This window comes from Euwallacea similis, chromosome 12, assembly GCF_039881205.1.
Source record: "Euwallacea similis isolate ESF13 chromosome 12, ESF131.1, whole genome shotgun sequence".
Taxonomy (NCBI): Eukaryota; Metazoa; Arthropoda; class Insecta; order Coleoptera; family Curculionidae; genus Euwallacea; species Euwallacea similis.
In genome coordinates, this window is record NC_089620.1 from 3,554,580 (window position 1) to 3,572,391 (window position 17,812).

Consider the following 17,812-nt stretch of genomic DNA (forward strand, 5'->3'; position numbering starts at 1 on the left):
AAATTTTGGATATGTTTTCCCCACTAATCCAGATTGTAATCATTGTAACGCAAGCAAAATCAAATTTTTTTAGTTACAGAACGAGATTTACGCTTGTTTTTGATCAGATATATCGCTGCAGACAGTAGTAGATAATCCTTTCAGAACTCTTTAATGAAAATTAATGGAAAAATCTCAACTTGAATCTTCTGAGACAAGTCTCAATTGACTTCTACATTTGCACCGGAAGTACCAACAAAGAACAAATTTATCACGTGAAAGGATTAAACACAGCAAAAATTAATTGATTAGAATCAAGGATTAAATAGTGATCTCATGTTGTAAACTTGGAAATGCCTTTTACCAAATTTTAATCTCTAACGAATAGTCTGTCGATTTTGAAACGGACCTTGAACTTCCAGGGGAAACATTGAATTTTTCTTTACTATGGATTACAACGACTTGCTAATAGCAATGATCAAGAACTATGATGAGTTTGTCAAGTATGTCTCTACATAAGAACATTATAATATTGATAACGACTATGATGACCCTTGAGGACTTCGTTAAATAGGCGTTTCTAAAATTCTTTGTCCAAGAGCTTTAAAACAAAGGATGCCTATCATTGTTCCCTTTTCCCTTCGACGTTATAATAAGTAGTAAGTAAAATAAAATTCCTGTCTTCTGAATAAGAGAACATTCGAAACGTTGGGTGACCAAAGGCGCAAGGACGATTAGTCATATAACAGTTTAACAATTATTATTGTTGTCGGCTGAAGTACTGCATTACAAGTATCAACACAAAAAATAAATTGATTCAACATTGATAATGACTGGATTAATTATCGAAACTTGGGCGTACCGATGTTAAAATCGATTTCGCAAAAATGTGCATCGGAATGAACACCGAATGGCGCACATAGCATTTTAATGACAAGACAACTTGGTTAATTCATTTATTTATTTTTTCCCGACGATTTAATTATGTGGCGTAATCGCGGTCTACATACACAATAAGCCACCATGCCGACCAATGCGCGTTAAGGAGATTTTTTCTGTCTGACGACAATGAGGAGCAATAATTGTGTACTTATTAGTCCCATCCGAGGTCCTATCACTTATCCACTGCGTATAAGTAGGCATGTTGTTGCTCCTTTCTCTCTCTCACTTTTGATTATGCTTAGAAATATGGCATACACATGTTTTGCTTTCATGTAGCCTCATTTTACCAAATATTATAATACAAACTTAGCCATACCCTCTTAAATAGAAACGTAGTGTTCGATTGCAGTGATTGATCGATGCATCAAATCCATCTGAATCAATCCAAACAGTTTAACCAAATCTTGGATTGTTGATCCGTTTTTTTTCTTTAAGAGATGTTAATTCTTGAAGTTCAGTTTAACTATTAAGTACCAGACAAATTACGTTTAATTAACTGATAATTCGTTTGTTAGCACAAAATTTAAACTTGGTTTACCCGTCTAAATCCAACCCATCTACGGTATTACTATTGATACATGAAGTAAAAACGATCATTGCACAATGAGGTCCAACAGAACAAAACACTTCTCTGAACTTAAAGAAAAAGAAGCCAAATCTGTTACCATCTGGTTTTTCTTCAAACTCTCCACCAAGCTGACCCTTTCCTCGATAAACCACCTGTCATCGAAATGTTAACGAAATTCTCGATCAAGGTTAAGGTAACGGTTAGTACGCCGGTACCGAGAACCAATGCGTTACGAGGATAGATATCGCATTTGAAATTTTAATGGGTCCATTATTATAACGGGTTAGAAAAGTAAAAGTGTTGTACTTGTTTTGCGAACTGACAGTAAACTAGTGCGGCAACAAGAAGTGTGCCTGTTCGTGTCGGAATTTCGAAAAGAGCGTCGTTAGTCCGCGATCGAGTGTCCTGGGGTGTGCCTCGTCGGATCTGGTACCAATGAAAATTAACTTGGAAATCGTCGATTTTTAATGGTTCAAATGTGACCCCTAATTGTCGACTAAATGCAATGTTTAAAGTGACGTGCTAATTTTGTTTAAAAGTTTAGTGTTCAGTGGGCCGATGTTGCAGGTAGTGATTCACAACAAGAGCGGACCTTTGGGGGTTTTGAATATACTCTCTGATCGGTCACCAAAATATATGGTAAGATGTCTTCTTTGGCGTGATTGTGGAAGTAATTTCGTGTCGATTTTCCACAATCAGGGAGCTGTGGTGCTGGTTGTTCATACCTCAGAGCATTGTGATTTACAACTTGACTATAACTCACCTAACTTGAAATCACATTAAGCTTTACATATTGTAGAATACCAAGTTAGGTAGTTTTGAATGTACTCTCTGAAGAGTCTCCAAAGTACATGGTAACCGGGTCTTATTCAGCGTAAAACAATTTGAAAGCGATTTAATATTAATGGCTCTTAAATCTCGGGAGGTGTGATTCTAAGTGCTGAACTCTCTTAGACTACTGTAACTAGAAATTTATAACTTGAAATAATTTTCAAGCACGTGTTCCACATCACCTGACAAATCAAGTCAAGCTTCACATATTATTAAATCTAATGTCAAGTCATTTCGTGATTGGGAACTTGAATAATCAAGTATACTGATAAATGTCTCTTTTCTTAAAATAACTGATCAGTGAATAAACCTAAATTTTAATTAAATAAACAAATGAAATGACCCAAGAACTTATCGTATAAAAATGGGATATTTTTTTAAAACAAACGAGATAATCAAGAAACAATCTTTTAATTGCAGTTCCTTTTGGGAAATTTCAAGAGAAACTTAGAATCTGCTAATGTAAACAAAGCTGAAAGTTCTAGCTGAAGTAGTACAGCCAATTTGAAAACATCAATATTAATGCGCTTAAAGAAGACATATACATGTATATTTCGCAAGTTCAGATTAATCAATTGATTATAATGACTGCGGAACCAAAATTCAGGAGTTACTGTTAGGCTTTAGGATTACATAATCTAGATATGATACTAGAAATCATACTCCCAAGGACACACGCACTCCTGCAATAATACTCCTAAAACAGTTAAGAACGCAATTAAGCACCAGTTAATTCAGTTATAAACAGGATACAGTCGTAAACTGGAATAATGCACTTTTAACAGTGATTTATATTCCTGAGCCAAGAAAAAAAATGCTCGCAATTTATTACAATCGCAACTAATTTCCTTTCCATGGTCGCTGATTTTAATGTAAAACAAAAATTTTCGCTCTTGCATTAAAACTATTCTAATTTTGTTACTGTAATCTTGCTTACGTAGAGGTACCGTTGTGGTAATTAGTATGTGCATTTCGGCATGAGACTGCTTTAGGAAACATTTAATTGCCGCTAAATTTACCTTCAGGAAATTAGATTTAATAGTAATCATAAGTAAAATGTCTATGTAGTTGAACTGTAGTTAGAAGTGTCTATGTGGCTGGTTTCCTGAAGAAGTACGTTTCAAATCCTCTTAAAATATTTACATAGATATCACATGTATAAGAGTCTTGGTTACCCCAAAGAGATTCAGTCAGTTAAATCGGGAATATTTTAGAGAATTTTATGAAAAATTCACGCCGGCTTTAAAAATAGATTTAAGTTTTTCACTACTTTCCATTTTTCTGGTAAACGGTAAAAACTAAGACAATTTTTAAAACAAGTATGAGTTAATTATATATTTTTTATATTTAACTGATTCTATCTGTTGCGGTAATTGAGACTTGCATGCATATAGAACCAATTTGGAACAGTGTACTATTCTTATACCACATAGCATTGCATGGAAAAATATTCTCATACTTATAGAGGGATATAAATCTAGAGTGTCTAGAAAGCTATAAGATTGATGGATGAAAATGCTATTATAGCATATGCAGCATTTGCTGATCGTAATTTTCAAACAGGTCCTTCAGATTTAAATCTAGTATCTCCACCAGTGATGACCTTCAAAAATTCTTTCTATTGTTAGCCGTTTTTATTAGATCTTAAAGGAATTAATCTATCCAATAACATTTTTCCAGTTGGATGATGATGAAATTTGAGACGTCGAGGTTATGGCCTGGAATGATGGGAACCATTTCAATATTGTTTAATGTTCGGCGGCACTAAAACCGGGTGTTAAATTTGTAAAAATAAACTGGAAGGTCGTTGAAAACCGCTTGCCGCTTGCCTTGCGAAAGTGTTATTGATGTCAATCAACAGAAGCTTCTACTTTGGGAAGAGTCTGGATGCGGTCGTATTTGGATACTATTTTAATATTTTTTATGACCCAAAATAAAGCAACAGGAAAACTCTATAGAAGATGCTACAAATTCGCGGGAATATATGGGATCCAAACAAAAACCGAAATGTATCGAATATCGCTGAAACTATTCCGATTTTTTCCAGTTTTAAAACAAATTCAAAATGAGCATAATATTGTACATATTTTACTTAATTTAACCGATGCTATATTTCTTATAGTATACATAGAAGATCTCTATACAGGCATGCCTGCGAACGTGTAGAATTTTTTATATCGATTTACTCAAGCTCCTGTCAACTGTAAATGTACGTAAGGAAAGATTTTCGTAGTTGTTAATAAATATTTAATAATTCATTGAATAGATAACCTTCGAACCAAAAAATGTGAAAATTGCAATCTGGAGTTACAACCCACAATTTTATTACTTCTTTGCTTTTTGAGCAAGTAGTACATTTATTTTCAGGCAAGAACGTGCCTGCACAGATCTCACAATTCATATAGAGCTTTTTGAGTGAGTTTCCCCCGGTTGTTTTGAAAATGTCCGCTTCAACCTCAACTAGGGTTACAGATTATATGTATGTAAAACTATTACTCAACAGTCAAAAGAATTTGTTTTCCTTTTCGAAATTATCGTACTGTTCTAAATTGGATATGCAGGATTTTACACTCAATAATTAATTAATCAAATTATTGAAACTTTCCAAAATTAATGACCGTTATAAGCCTGAGAAATTGTAATATAGAATATTCTTCCGGATTTTAAATTCTGAAATCATTGTGAGCCCCTTTAGCATGCAATGCTTAATAATTCTCTACAATATGGAGGTACTGACACAACGCGCACTCAAACAATTAATTAACACCTTCTCTTCACTTAAAACACCTCCCAAATGGGACACATTTCTCATATTGCCTAACCGATTAGGTAAGGCATTGTTCCTGTTTTTAGCGTCTCTACTACTCTAAGTTCCAAGCAAACACACCACACCGCCTCTGTTTATTTTCAAAACCTTTTTTCAGAAGTGTTAATTGGAACGAAATTCGTGTTTCGCCCAGCTGGAAATAAATTATCTGCGGAAAACATCTGCGGGATATTCAACGAGGTTCAAGAATTCGGTATGGATATAAGAATTCCCTTCGTAGTCAAAAAAACTGTTGTTGGCAAATTGGAGGTTTTGACTTGCCCAGATTATTGGGGGGCCCAGATGTTTAGGGAAAACTTCATATGTAGACTTGTTTTTTTTCTAATTTAATATTAATTAATTTTATTATTTATTTACGTTTTTAAAATTTAATAATAATTATCGGATGAAAATTAATTCTTTTTGTACGCATAGGTCACTATCTGCACTATTAAAGTTACGTTTACTTTTTGGAGGCGTTACTTTGAAAACCTCTTTCTCTAAAACCTCGACGTCTATCTGTTTCGGCTTTAGTTTCTTGACAATAAGGAAGCAATGTCAGCTATTTTGGCTAAAAATATCATGGCAAATAGCCGTTGCAATAAATGTGTAATACTTAGCGGTGCGGCACCGAAATTGGAATCTCAGGAATTTTCACTGAAGATGCTCGTTTTCCAATAAGCGCAGGAAATGTCAGCCATTTTCCTCGACTTCGCGTTCCACTTCTTAAGTTAATTAATAATCACGCACTTTTCATTCGAAAACTACACCCATCTGCTACATGCGGCGCTGCCATATGTCTTAGAACAAATGGCGAACTCAAAGACTATTGTTTGTTTTAAACCATTGAATTAATGAACCTTTAAACACAAACTATATGGAAACCAAAGAAGCGAAAAAGTGGAACGCACATTGCCCAGCTTCTTTCTTTTTACTCACTCCATCTTTATAAATTATTTGTTGTTGCTGTAAACTAACTCGTGTGTAGTGTAGGATGTCTGTTTCGTGTTTCTACTATAATCAAGTTTATTTTTTTGTTTTAGACGCTCTGCTCTGAACCCGGAGGTCCGCCTGCCAATATGCAGATTTCAGAGGCGGCGGGGGGTGTGCCCCAACCAGGGACGGAGCCCTGCCGTTTTCCAAAACTGGAGGAATGCGCTCACTTTCATTACGAGAGGGTACAGCTGCCAGATGCCATGCAGGTGGCTTTACAGACGAGTATGGATCAGTCATTGCATTCGCAACATAGTAAGGCATATCTAAAATTGGATATATCCTCGTTTCTGTCCAAACATGTCAAAAAAATATCCGAGAGTGTCGCTTATGGGTTATAACTTAAAATTCTGAGAGGGTCAGCTTATATTAACTGAATGATGTTAGGTTGCAGGCAGAGAGGGATTGGAAAATTGAAACAATACAAATCGGAAAACGATTTTGCCAATCCCTTAGATTGATTTTTCGCTTTTAACCGGCAAAAAGATACTGTAGGTAGAAAAACTGGAGACAAAGTTTATTCTTTATGACTGGTTGTAATTTTTTCTCTTTTGGATACTATTCTGAATTTTTTTAAATACAAATTGTTTCTAAAATTAAGGGAACATGTGACGTGATGTAAACTATAATTTCTCCTGCACTAAACAATTAACTTTTTCTGAACTTAATACGGAGAGAATATCTTAATAACAATGTTTTCTTAAGATTAATTACAAGTTTCCTAAATCGACAATTCGTTTCAAGTAAAAGCTAGACGTGTGTTTGAGAGTTACCATTTTAGGTTTAATTTTCAGCTTGAACATGGCAACATAAATTCCTGCTATAACCAAATATTCGATTTTCCCTAATATCTCCGAAAGTATTAGAAATTTTGGGATGTTTAAAAGATCTTTCTCAACATTCAAACACGCACGTTTGACCCAATTTGCCTGAACTCGTATCACGTACAGCTTTCAAGATACCTATATTTAGGCATGAATTTATGGTACCTTTTAGATCTGTTAAATAGAGTAGCTTTCTCTGTCAACTTCTGGTTTTCCCAACTCACTATTTAATGTTTTAATTACCAAAACGAAGCTATTCAATATTGATTGTTTTTGTGGTAAAAACATTTTCATGTTGACTCGTATTTAAATCACTTTAGCCACTTTCTTTAACCATTACTATTATTCCAAGTAAAATATATTCGTTTAATCAATTTTTATTTGCGTTCATTAACAATTTTACCTTAAATTTATGTAAAGATGTGACTGTTTTACGATGTAAATCTCTTCAGGTTCAACAAACTCAAGGTTATTGAAATATGATTAAAGTTCAGTTGATACAACTGGTTAATGCCACTCTCTAACAGCATACGAAGAAGAAGACCCAGAGTGGTTCATGGTCCAGGTAACGTCAGGCGAAGAATGCTGGTTGGTGCAACGCAACTTTGAGAACTTCAAACTGCTGGACGAACAACTGCACCAATGCATCTTCGATCGGAAGATTTCACATCTACCTGACCTTTCGAGGATGCCAGACAATCAGGAATTTCTGGAGGTAATTAAGTAATATCTACTTAAACCACTGATGACGAAGGAGGTTAAATATCTTGTACACTTAAATAAAAAGCCATCACAATTTCCTAATGCAAAAGCCTCATCATTTTATTTTATTAGATCTGACATTCTTATCCCCGTTCTTTTAAAAGCTAAAGCACTCCTATATTTCAATCATGTCAGCGCTAATCCTCAGTGACCCGAATAGTATATTAGCCAGAAATGTTAGACACTACGTCGCCTATTCGAGGTATTCTGTTTCTGAAAATTGGGCGATTTGGAAATGTCACATTTTTGGCTTGTAGGCTGGCGATTTTAGGCCTTATTCTTGGAAGTTTTACTTTTTAAATATAAATTCGTTTATGAGGTAAAATTAAGTGCGTAGTAAAAGCTCATCGTGATATTATTGGATTTTTTGCATCTTGGTACCTATTTAAGTCATAGACTTTCGCTTCTGTTTACCTTTCTTGAGGCACTAGTTATGGCCGATGCAATGCAGACGTGGATGCTATTAAAAGCTGTCACCTAATTTTGGCTATTTTAAAGACTGCAAAATGAATTGAGGTTCAATTCGCGGTAAACGTGCCGTCAGTCGTAATAGTAATTGTAAATGTAACTGGAAAGTGATTAATTTCGCGACCTAATGGCGGATGCCCCACTTTCCGGCTCTCGGCTTGTAAACGGTTGACAGCGATTTCCGAGCCGTTGCGACCTATATTTTCTAATTATTAATTACCCTTCTATGTCTCCGGGGGTTTATTGAGTTTGTAATAGATTATTTTGCCTTTTTTAAGTCCTTTTGCGTAGGCTGTTATTGCGGTCAATTTAACGCGTCTGGGTCGTGCAAGAGTGGTTCATTTTCTCAGACATAATAATGGGTTCTTGAGAAGCGTCCATAATGGCCCTATTGTCGGAAACTTTGAAGATGTGATATAACAGTTAATTTGTTGATTGAATTATTATAAAAGGAAGACACGATTGAATCAGTCCACATACAAAATTTATTGAAAGAAGTTTTAGAAAATTAGTAATCCTGCAAATGAGGCTTTGGAATTAATAGAATACTTATTATCGTGAGTTCAAAGTATGAAATTTCTAAAAAAATTTCGAAATTTCGAGTTACTTAGCGCAGCCGTATCTCTTGCGTTTTATTTACAATGTAACAAGCTGTGAAATTTTAATTTTTTGCTCTGCAGTCGGCAAAAATGTTAAAGTTAAATTTGCATGCCTCACTGTTGTGCAGATCACAAAAAAAATGGGCTATACCAGGGATTTCAACAAAAGATAGTACTCCTTTTAGCTTCCTATATAGCAAAGCTACATATAGAGCAAAGTGAATTACTAAGAAAATCTTGTTGAAACGTTTTTCGAAAATACTCCCTTAAGAGATTAGTGGCCCCAAAATAACTCACTACTTACTTAATCCTTAGAGATACAATTATGAAATATTGTTCTGGAACCAGTTCCCAGGAAATTACGTAAAAATTATCTACGAAAAGAATTTTGTTATCTTCCACATGCAGACGTAATTGTATCGTCATTTCTGAGAGACGTTCTGCTCTCTATATCAAGAGTTCCAACCGTGATAATTTCAAATTCCTCGGTCGTGCCGATTCGAAATACTTCAATGACATTCTCCAAATATTTTGGGAATATCATTCGGATTTCGGAAACAGGAGAATTACAAAATTGGCTAGATTGGCGTAAAGTTGAGCAGTTTACAGTTCAGTTAAAACTATTTAAGAATTGGAGATTCCGTATACGTTTTCGTTCATCTTTGGGTTTCACAAATATATTTGAATTTCGACAATTAAAAATAGAGCTTGCTCAGTTTATTCACTTATTCTTTTTATATAATACATCAAGTCCAATAATAGCACTCACTTTCATTATAAACGTCTCTATCAAAGGTAGTAGTTTCAGAAAAAGGCAAACTGAGCTAAATAAATTAAAAGCTCCTCTATCACACGGGTCAAAAGATTTATTTCCCTCATTACAATGTTCTTCCATCTTTCGACGTAGATTTAAATCTCCATCACCGCACTAAAATATTCCTATTTTGCTTTACCAAACAATTCGAATTGGAGTAACATAAATCCTTCTCTGGGTCATCTTCTCTAATAGAATCCTCAAAAAATAAATTTCATAGGCCTTACAGTTTTCTTTTGTGACTCAATAAGTCTAAGTTCTTCAGGAAAAATTGTCTTATTACCTGGAACGCTTCAGCCAAATAGCGAACAATTCAGTAAATTGCGGACCTGTCTTGAACTGGCTTCAAATGGACAACAAAGGACATCGCCTTCTGGTACCTAGTGAGGAAAGCAGAAGTATCAATACTCCTGCGGTTGCTGCGGCCTACAGTGTCAGAAGATACGTCTCACAGGTAACAAGAGAATTTTTGCAATAATATTCAATTTTTGTATTTTTTAAATAATACCAGCACTGAACAAGTCACTTTACTCAGTTAAGGACGTAGTTTTCTTCTTTCGGCCATAAACGTTCTATTCACAAGGTATAAAAAAAAATTGTAACACCTGTTAAAAAATTAACAGGCATTGTTTTGCTTTGCGGCCCGTTGCCAAGAGCGACTAGCGTTGTTGTGACTTTACGGCCCGTTGCCGTGAAAGACAGGCCGTGAAAATAAAACAACGCCCGCTGGTCGTAAACTCATTGTTTCCGCTATGGAAACTAAGAGGTAAATAAACAGTTTCGATCTATCATATTATATTATTATAATCTTATATAATCGTTATAATTTTTTATCGCACAAATGGTACAAAATGTCTACTTACTTAAATTTTATATTAAAAGTTTTTGTTTTATGTAAGTCTTGATACATTTGACAGGCTCGAGATGAGCTGAATTTGGAGGTGGGAGACATGATCTCAGTGATAGATATGGCGAGTCCCGGGGAATCCATGTGGTGGAGAGGCAAAAGGGGCTTCCAGGTGGGATTCTTTCCACAGCATTGCGTGCATATTATAGGGGACAAAGTGCCTAGAAACATGCCTTTGCCGCCTCCCGTAGTTGGGTAAGAAAATCTGAATAATTTAGGCATGCACCATGTTGAGTTCTAAATGTTCAGTTTCATTGAATGATACGCGTCGCGTATTATTAGAGACACTTATTTCATAAGGAAATTTGAGTCTTGTAAGATATTTCCGATTTTCAAAGGTCACATAGAATTCTTCATGTGGATAAGTACTGATAAGATTCCATATCCGTCATTTTCAATAACACTGTGACCTTAATTGGAAGTCAAGTCGGCTCACACCCAATGCAGGATGGGTCCAAATAAAATGGCCCGTACCACTGGAATGTAGCGTTAACTCGTAGAATGTTCAGGCTGAGCGACAATGGGCCTGTTCACATATTATTGGAACATTTCACTGTCAGAAATACCTTGCATGAAATGTTTCGTTGTTTCACAATTACGTTGCGGATTAAAGCAGATTTATTGGAAAAATGATAGTAGAATCCAAACACTTTTTATTAAAAGCCTTTTAAATTGTTTGGATCCAATTCCGACTGTTCTATTTCTTTCATAAACGAAACCGAATTTGTCCTTGCATTTCAGTGAACAGGCCCATTATTCCGACTTTTTTCCCTATTAGGTCTCTGGCGCTCAGTCCTGTGAAACCGGTCCTGCGCAAACATGGCAAACTGATTACCTTCTTCAGAAGTTTCATTCTTAACAGACCGTCGCGCAGACGCCTGAAACAAAGCGGTATCTTGAAGGAGCGAGTTTTCGGCTGTGATCTAGGAGAGCATCTCCTTAACACGGGCAAAGACGTTCCCACTGTGTTGCGCAGTTGCGCGGAGTTTATCGAAAACAGGGGTATCGTTGATGGGATTTATAGGTAAGAATTCGAAGATGAAAAGTCGGTATTGCTTGTATTTCTTGAACTCAACTGTCAATAATTTTTTTTTCTTCGAACTTAGTGAAAATTTTTGCCTTGAGTTTTCAATAAATTGTGGTTTGTTATCATTTTTAGGCTATCGGGCATCACATCGAATAATCAAAAATTAAGGAACGCTTTCGACGAAGACAGGGTTCCTGATTTGTATACCGAAGATATTTTGAAAGACATCCACTCCGTGGCTTCTTTGCTTAAGATGTATTTCAGGTGAGTTCGATTTTGTTGAATATTTGTAATCGTTTATTTATGACCCATATTCTTGTACATATAATCATTATTTTTATCGATTACTTATGCAAAGCGTGGCTCAATAGTCTATCACATTTCTTGCTAATCCAGTAATCATTAAAAAAATTAATTTAGCAAATTACCTAATTGAGAGCAGTAGCTTTAACTGCGGATTTTCCCAATAATTTATTGTTCTTCACTTGAACTCATTTACTATTTACATAACTATCCTTAAAGATTAATTAACTAGCAACTTAATCTTTAAACGTACTAAGTTGATTTATTTGGAATTTTTATTTTATTACCATCTAAACGTAGAGGATTCAATGGTTTCGAAGGCGCAGTTTGACGGGACGATAATGTTTCCTATTTTTGGGGAATCAGTAATTTCCTCAGTAACAAAAGAAATGATCGTGATCGATGGTGATATTTATTGACCTTTGTTATACCTTAATTGAAACTGAAACTTCTTCGATTAACGTAGCAGTGATAACACTATATTCACAAAGATATGTCCAGAGATATTTTTTACAAAAACGTAAGAATATTTTTTGTCAGTTTGATTTGTGCCGCCAAGAAAGTAGTCTAAATAAATGTTATAAAAAAAGGCATAACAGTAAGTATTAAAAAAATTAATTAGGAAAAAATAATGTCAAAGTTATTCTTAATAGTTGCATGAAAATATATTTGGTTTAAAAACAGGTAAAAATTCAATATTTATGTTCATGTGTGATTAGATATAAATCAACAAGTATGGAAAGTTAGTTGTCATTTACGGTATTTTGTAGAGACTTTTTTATGGCACACCCACATCTTGTTTGCATGCCATGCTCTTTTATTAGGTGATCCAGTCTGTCTCGACTACACGTTCTCTGAGGATGAAAGTATATGAAGCTTTTTGCATAAATTGAGTCTTCTGCCTTCTTTATTGCTTTGAATCAGAGTCATTGCAATAGATCATTGAATGGCCAAGTGGTCTAATTTGCCTCCTTATTTGCGATAAAGTTTCTATGCGTTTTGTTTGGCAGCATTAAGCAATATAATCTCATCTCTAAGAATTGCTGTGGGATAATTATTAATAGATACGAGGTATCTTTAATTGTCCTTAAGGCTTCATTTGAAGGATACTGATTTGGAGCGATTTCAGCTAGCTGTTGATACCCCGATTTAAGGCACTAGTAGAATAATGCGGAGAGTAAACATCACAAACGGACATACCAGGCCCTGCCAAATTTGTTTAGTTGATAAGAAAGGTGTTGATACGTAAACAAAACAGCTAATATCCACATTCGTGTGTTATAATCACTTCGTTTTTACTTAATTTATTATTATAAGAAGACATCTAAACTCTAATGTAAACAAAATGAAACATAACAAGGAAACATATAACCAAACAAAGATAAGCGGATACCAAATGAGATTACTGTACGGCTAGACAAGGTATAACATTTGACATACTAATGACGTGACGTCATAGTATGCATGGTACTAAAGTAGACACTGTTGGTACCAGGTATAATTTAGACAAGTTTAAATTACCTTTTTTCAATTACAGATAAAACTGCTCCAACGTAATAAACTGGCAGATAGCAGTCATTATTGTAAAGATATTAGCAAAAAACCGATTATTATTTATGAGATTGTGTTTTTATTGCGCTGTTATGAATAGTTCTAGAGAGTTGTACCCAACATTAGTAACAAGTGCGAGGATCAAAGGGAGCTTATATCTCGGAAACTGTGACATAAGGTTACTAGTTAGGATACATAATCTTCAAGCCAAATAAGGGAAAAACTTCTAATAAAGTTTTGCCTTTAAGTTAACTTTTCATAATACAACGGAGGGTTAAATTGTTGTTATTCAAACAACCACTTTAATTTATTTAATTCATATTTCATTAATTAAATTTAATTCTCTGCATTATGCAAACGATTTACTTGTATTAAAAATTTTTGCTCTATTTTGTCTGCAATTTTCGCGTTTTAAGAAGGATAAATTATCAGTAAACATTTAAAGTTCATGATAATCGAAAAGGAACCTGTCTAATGAAAACGTAGGAGGAAGACTATTACGTTCGATTTGAACTTTGAATTATTAAAGTAACGTAAGTCTACACGAATCACGAAACATATATTTAACTTTTTATGCATTTTAACATTGTTGTTTCATGTAAATAGTCCTATAAGCGACTTCTTCACACTTTCTTACGATCGTTTTGTGAACAAAATTTCTATCTGTTCGTGACTAATGGATAGGTATTCATATAATCAGTATCTAAGTAGGTGCTTCTCCAATTTCTATACTGATATCAAACAAATTATTTACTTGTCTTTATTTATTGTCATGTTCTGTTGTAATGGCTACAAAAACAAACAGAAATACCTGTCTTCTCTGCATTATCAGCAGATACAAACTCAGTCAGCAAACATCCTCAATGGGAATCTTATCAGTCATTGGTGAACGGCATTAAGCTGCCCACCTCATCAAAACACCAGAAAAGCCATTTTTCGAGTTTATTCAGGGGTCAAGTCCCAGAATTTGGCACAAATCTCCATATCGAAACTAAATACCATCCCATCGTTGCAAAACAGCAGCACTTTCTCTCCATTCTCCACCTTAAAGTAGGCGTTAGGGTACTTATCATGGGGTAAATAAACAAATTTCAACGTGGATGTCTCCACGGATTTGGTCTCAAAGTCTGTGCTCTTTTCCAAACTACCATCACTTATGTCTGAAAGGATTGGTGCGGGTACTTTGGGGTTCCTTACGAACTTAAGATTCTCAATGGCCTCCGTTAAGTCTTGTTCATCCACATCATCGGATTGAGCTGCAGACAGGCACTCCACGTTGTAGTACAAGTCGCAATTGCCTATTGAAGGATTGAAGAGCATTTTTTCAGGGCATTGCTTGGGAACACTTCTGCCATATACACAGCGAAAATATCGGGAGCAATCTGAAGAATCTGGTAAATGTTGGTCTTCGAGATTGGAGCTGCAGGGTTGGAGAGATTGTAAAGGAGAGGCACCTGGAATTGAGAACCTTGATTTTTTAAAAATCAATAAAAAATAAAAGTGTATGAATAAATAATTAAATAATAAGCCTCTATGATGATATAGTAGTTTGTAGGGATTATTTCAATCACAATTTAACGTATAAAATAATCTTTGTTAAATGGTTTATTGATGTGATCAAATATCCCAATTATTATTATTGACTGACGGTTAAGGTAAGTAATTCGGCTTTTATATACTTTCATTTTTTCATTTCACTTTAGTTTTGAATCTTTGGAGTTTGATGAGAACAACAGATTCAATACAAACAACTTTATTATCCACGTTTGCAGGCTCTATTTTGGTCATAGTGATCTCATTGATAATAGATTTATCGCTCGTTTTTTCAATCTTGGTCACTTATCTTGGTGCCCTATTTAGATGAGCCCACTATTGCTATCGGTGATCGGTAAGTATCGGCTAAACGGTGATTATTACAAAGTCGATTAAATATGAAAATAGTTGCCATGTTTTGACGTTTTTTAATGTGCCGTAAACAGCGTTACCAAATTGTTTTTTTTTCATTCCGACTGGATTTTATGAAGTATATAAAATTGGTTATAATTTTTAATCAGAAATATTTCAGAAACTGTCAGTCTAATTAAATAAAGTTTAAATAAATTAAGTTTTAATAATTTTGTTTGTTTTCCCCTTCTGCAATTTATCTCTTGTTCTTCCTTTCTTCTTTATGGACAAAATGGTTAGTTTAATCAACACGAAGTATTAAGAATACACAAAGACTAAATTATAATCTACTCACCAGTTAGTAATAGATCCACTATCACCATCATCACAGCCATATTTCTTATAGAGGTATATTCCATTTTTTTTTCTGGAAGCAAAAACAAATGTTTTAGTTAATATTCAACCGAATATGCAAATAGTTGAATATCCTTTCAACTATTTCATAATCGTTTACAGCAATAAAGGTTTACAGCATAACCGATAAGCGTGTCATTTAACGCATGTATTACGAAGGTAATCCTGAGCAAGCCGACTGTTAAAAGTCGAGGAATATGAAACTCGATATTAAGTGCAATTGGTGCATTTAAAAAACTGAGTTATCTAATCATTTGAATTGTATCATCGGGGAAATCCAGGGTTTTCCTTTTCTGACAAACCAAAAATAGTTGGGTATTAAAAGCGATGTATATGTCTACATAGTTAGTAAATTAATTTTGTCCTATCCATTTTTGCCTATTTTCACATTTTTTGTTGACATTAACTTATCTACATGGAAAATAATAATGCAAATACAATGGTAATAAAATCATAATATATCAAATCATACTCACTTTATGATTTTCTTTAAGATATGCAATATTTTATTGTTACAGTCGTTCTTTAGTTGTATACTGCTGGCTTAATCAATAACACCACCACTAGCCTTGCCCAGTTTTCCCAACTTTTTCGAGTCAGTTTTGTAAAAAATACAAAAATCTTACTCGAACATTGCAAAACCAATTTTTAATTATATAGTCTGGTGCTGTTATCAAATCAGACTGCCACCGGGGATAATTGGAACGCTATTTTATAGATAGGCTGATTATCGCTATCAATTGTTATATAGTGAGGCTCAAGAAAGATTATTACCTATACACAATGGGCAAATTTCTATGCTTATATAGGAAAATTAGGTAACTACAGGAAAGAGAAACTAATAAACCACTCTCGATGTCTTTTTTCGAAACAAGCCTGGTAAAGTGATTCAAAGTTTACTATCGTTATTTGGTTTTAAGCTGGAAGCAAAAGGTCAATTTTGGCCATTTTGGATAAACACTTGTAATTTACTTATTATATTAATTACACAAAAAAAATTATTACATTATTAGGAGAATTTTTTAAGTAGGTGATGATGTTAAGAATATTGTTATAATTGGATTAACTACAATTTTTTTAAATTATTTTTTTTATTATTTCAATCAACAGTCGACGTGGGATCAGCACGAGGAAAGCCGATATTATTAAAATTATTGTTGTGTAGTATTTAAGTACGGGCTTAAAGTAATTTTACACGAAACGAGATTTTCGAAGCAAAAGAGTTTCTTAGCTAGTAAAATTACATTTCTATGGAATCCTATGGTATCTCAAGGCACTTGCAGATAAGCATTCAAATGTTTCAATAATTATAATCTCGCTTGCGAACAAAGAGGAACATTCCAGAACACTTTTAAAACTTTAAAGGAAGCAGTTTGTTCCTACTGATCTTATCTTATCCACTATACCTGGTTACACACATGATTGTAGGCACGAACATTAGTAACTCAAGCATTGAAAAGATTTCTTATGAAAGTTATAGATTGATAATAAATCATAGGATGTCTAAGTAAAAAAACACGACTAATTTGACTCCATTTACTTTTCATATGACAAAACAATAGTTATTTATATATTACGTGCGGAAAGTGAGGCTTTACTGTACACTAATTGCATCTCAAATCCGAGTAAATTAAAAAGAATTATTATATATATAATATAAAATTTCAGTCGTCCTGTACAATAATAAAAAGTTCATAACTCGTTCAGTCTGTCCCTTTGCTTCAAATTTTATAAGTTTTGTATTTAAATCGTTCTTCTATCTCAAAGAAGCTTTGAGGTAATCGTCCAATCATTCTGGGACACACTGTGTACGGTATATGTATGTGTAAGATATTCCACTTAATATAAGCAAGTTTCTATGTACATCCAGTTTAACTGGATCCACATTCTGAAAACATTTCATACTGTTCAGGTAAATCTGTTTACTATGGGCTACACTATACTAATTATAGTAGTAGGGGGCACTTATTTTAACCTAAAAGTAATTTTCAATATTACTTTTCTCCCTGTAACTAGTCAAATATAGATAAATGTAAATAAATGCATTTGTTCATGGCAGATTTTGTTAAATACTCCTAATTGGGTTCGATGAGATAGAGTACAAAATATAAAGATAAACTTACATTCGCCATTTTTTCAA

At 34.2% G+C, this 17,812-nt stretch overlaps 2 protein-coding genes across 6 annotated transcripts in view; one reads left to right on the forward strand and one right to left on the reverse strand.

Annotated features, from left to right (window-relative positions):
- Nucleotides 1–17,812, forward strand: part of CdGAPr (GTPase-activating protein CdGAPr) — a 36,093-nt gene that overhangs the window by 7,780 nt on the left and 10,501 nt on the right. For 3 of the 5 annotated variants that reach the window (XM_066395726.1, XM_066395725.1, XM_066395723.1), the window contains 6 exons: nt 6,170–6,374; nt 7,471–7,658; nt 9,852–10,040; nt 10,504–10,688; nt 11,272–11,517; nt 11,653–11,784. In XM_066395726.1, coding sequence (XP_066251823.1) covers nt 6,206–6,374; nt 7,471–7,658; nt 9,852–10,040; nt 10,504–10,688; nt 11,272–11,517; nt 11,653–11,784 — 1,109 coding nt within the window. In that variant the 5' untranslated portion in view covers nt 6,170–6,205. Of the gene's footprint in view, nt 1–1,667; nt 2,129–6,169; nt 6,375–7,470; nt 7,659–9,851; nt 10,041–10,503; nt 10,689–11,271; nt 11,518–11,652; nt 11,785–17,812 lie in introns of those variants that run through there. The other 2 variants (XM_066395724.1, XM_066395722.1) reach the window with 2 other exon arrangements.
- LOC136412375 (uncharacterized) lies at nt 14,069–16,348 on the reverse strand. The gene is made up of 3 exons (XM_066395434.1): nt 16,149–16,348; nt 15,614–15,685; nt 14,069–14,828 (listed from the first exon to the last, which is right to left on the reverse strand). Exons 2-3 carry the CDS (start codon nt 15,675–15,677, stop codon nt 14,317–14,319), a joined length of 576 nt encoding a protein of 191 aa, XP_066251531.1. The 5' UTR covers nt 15,678–15,685; nt 16,149–16,348; the 3' UTR covers nt 14,069–14,316.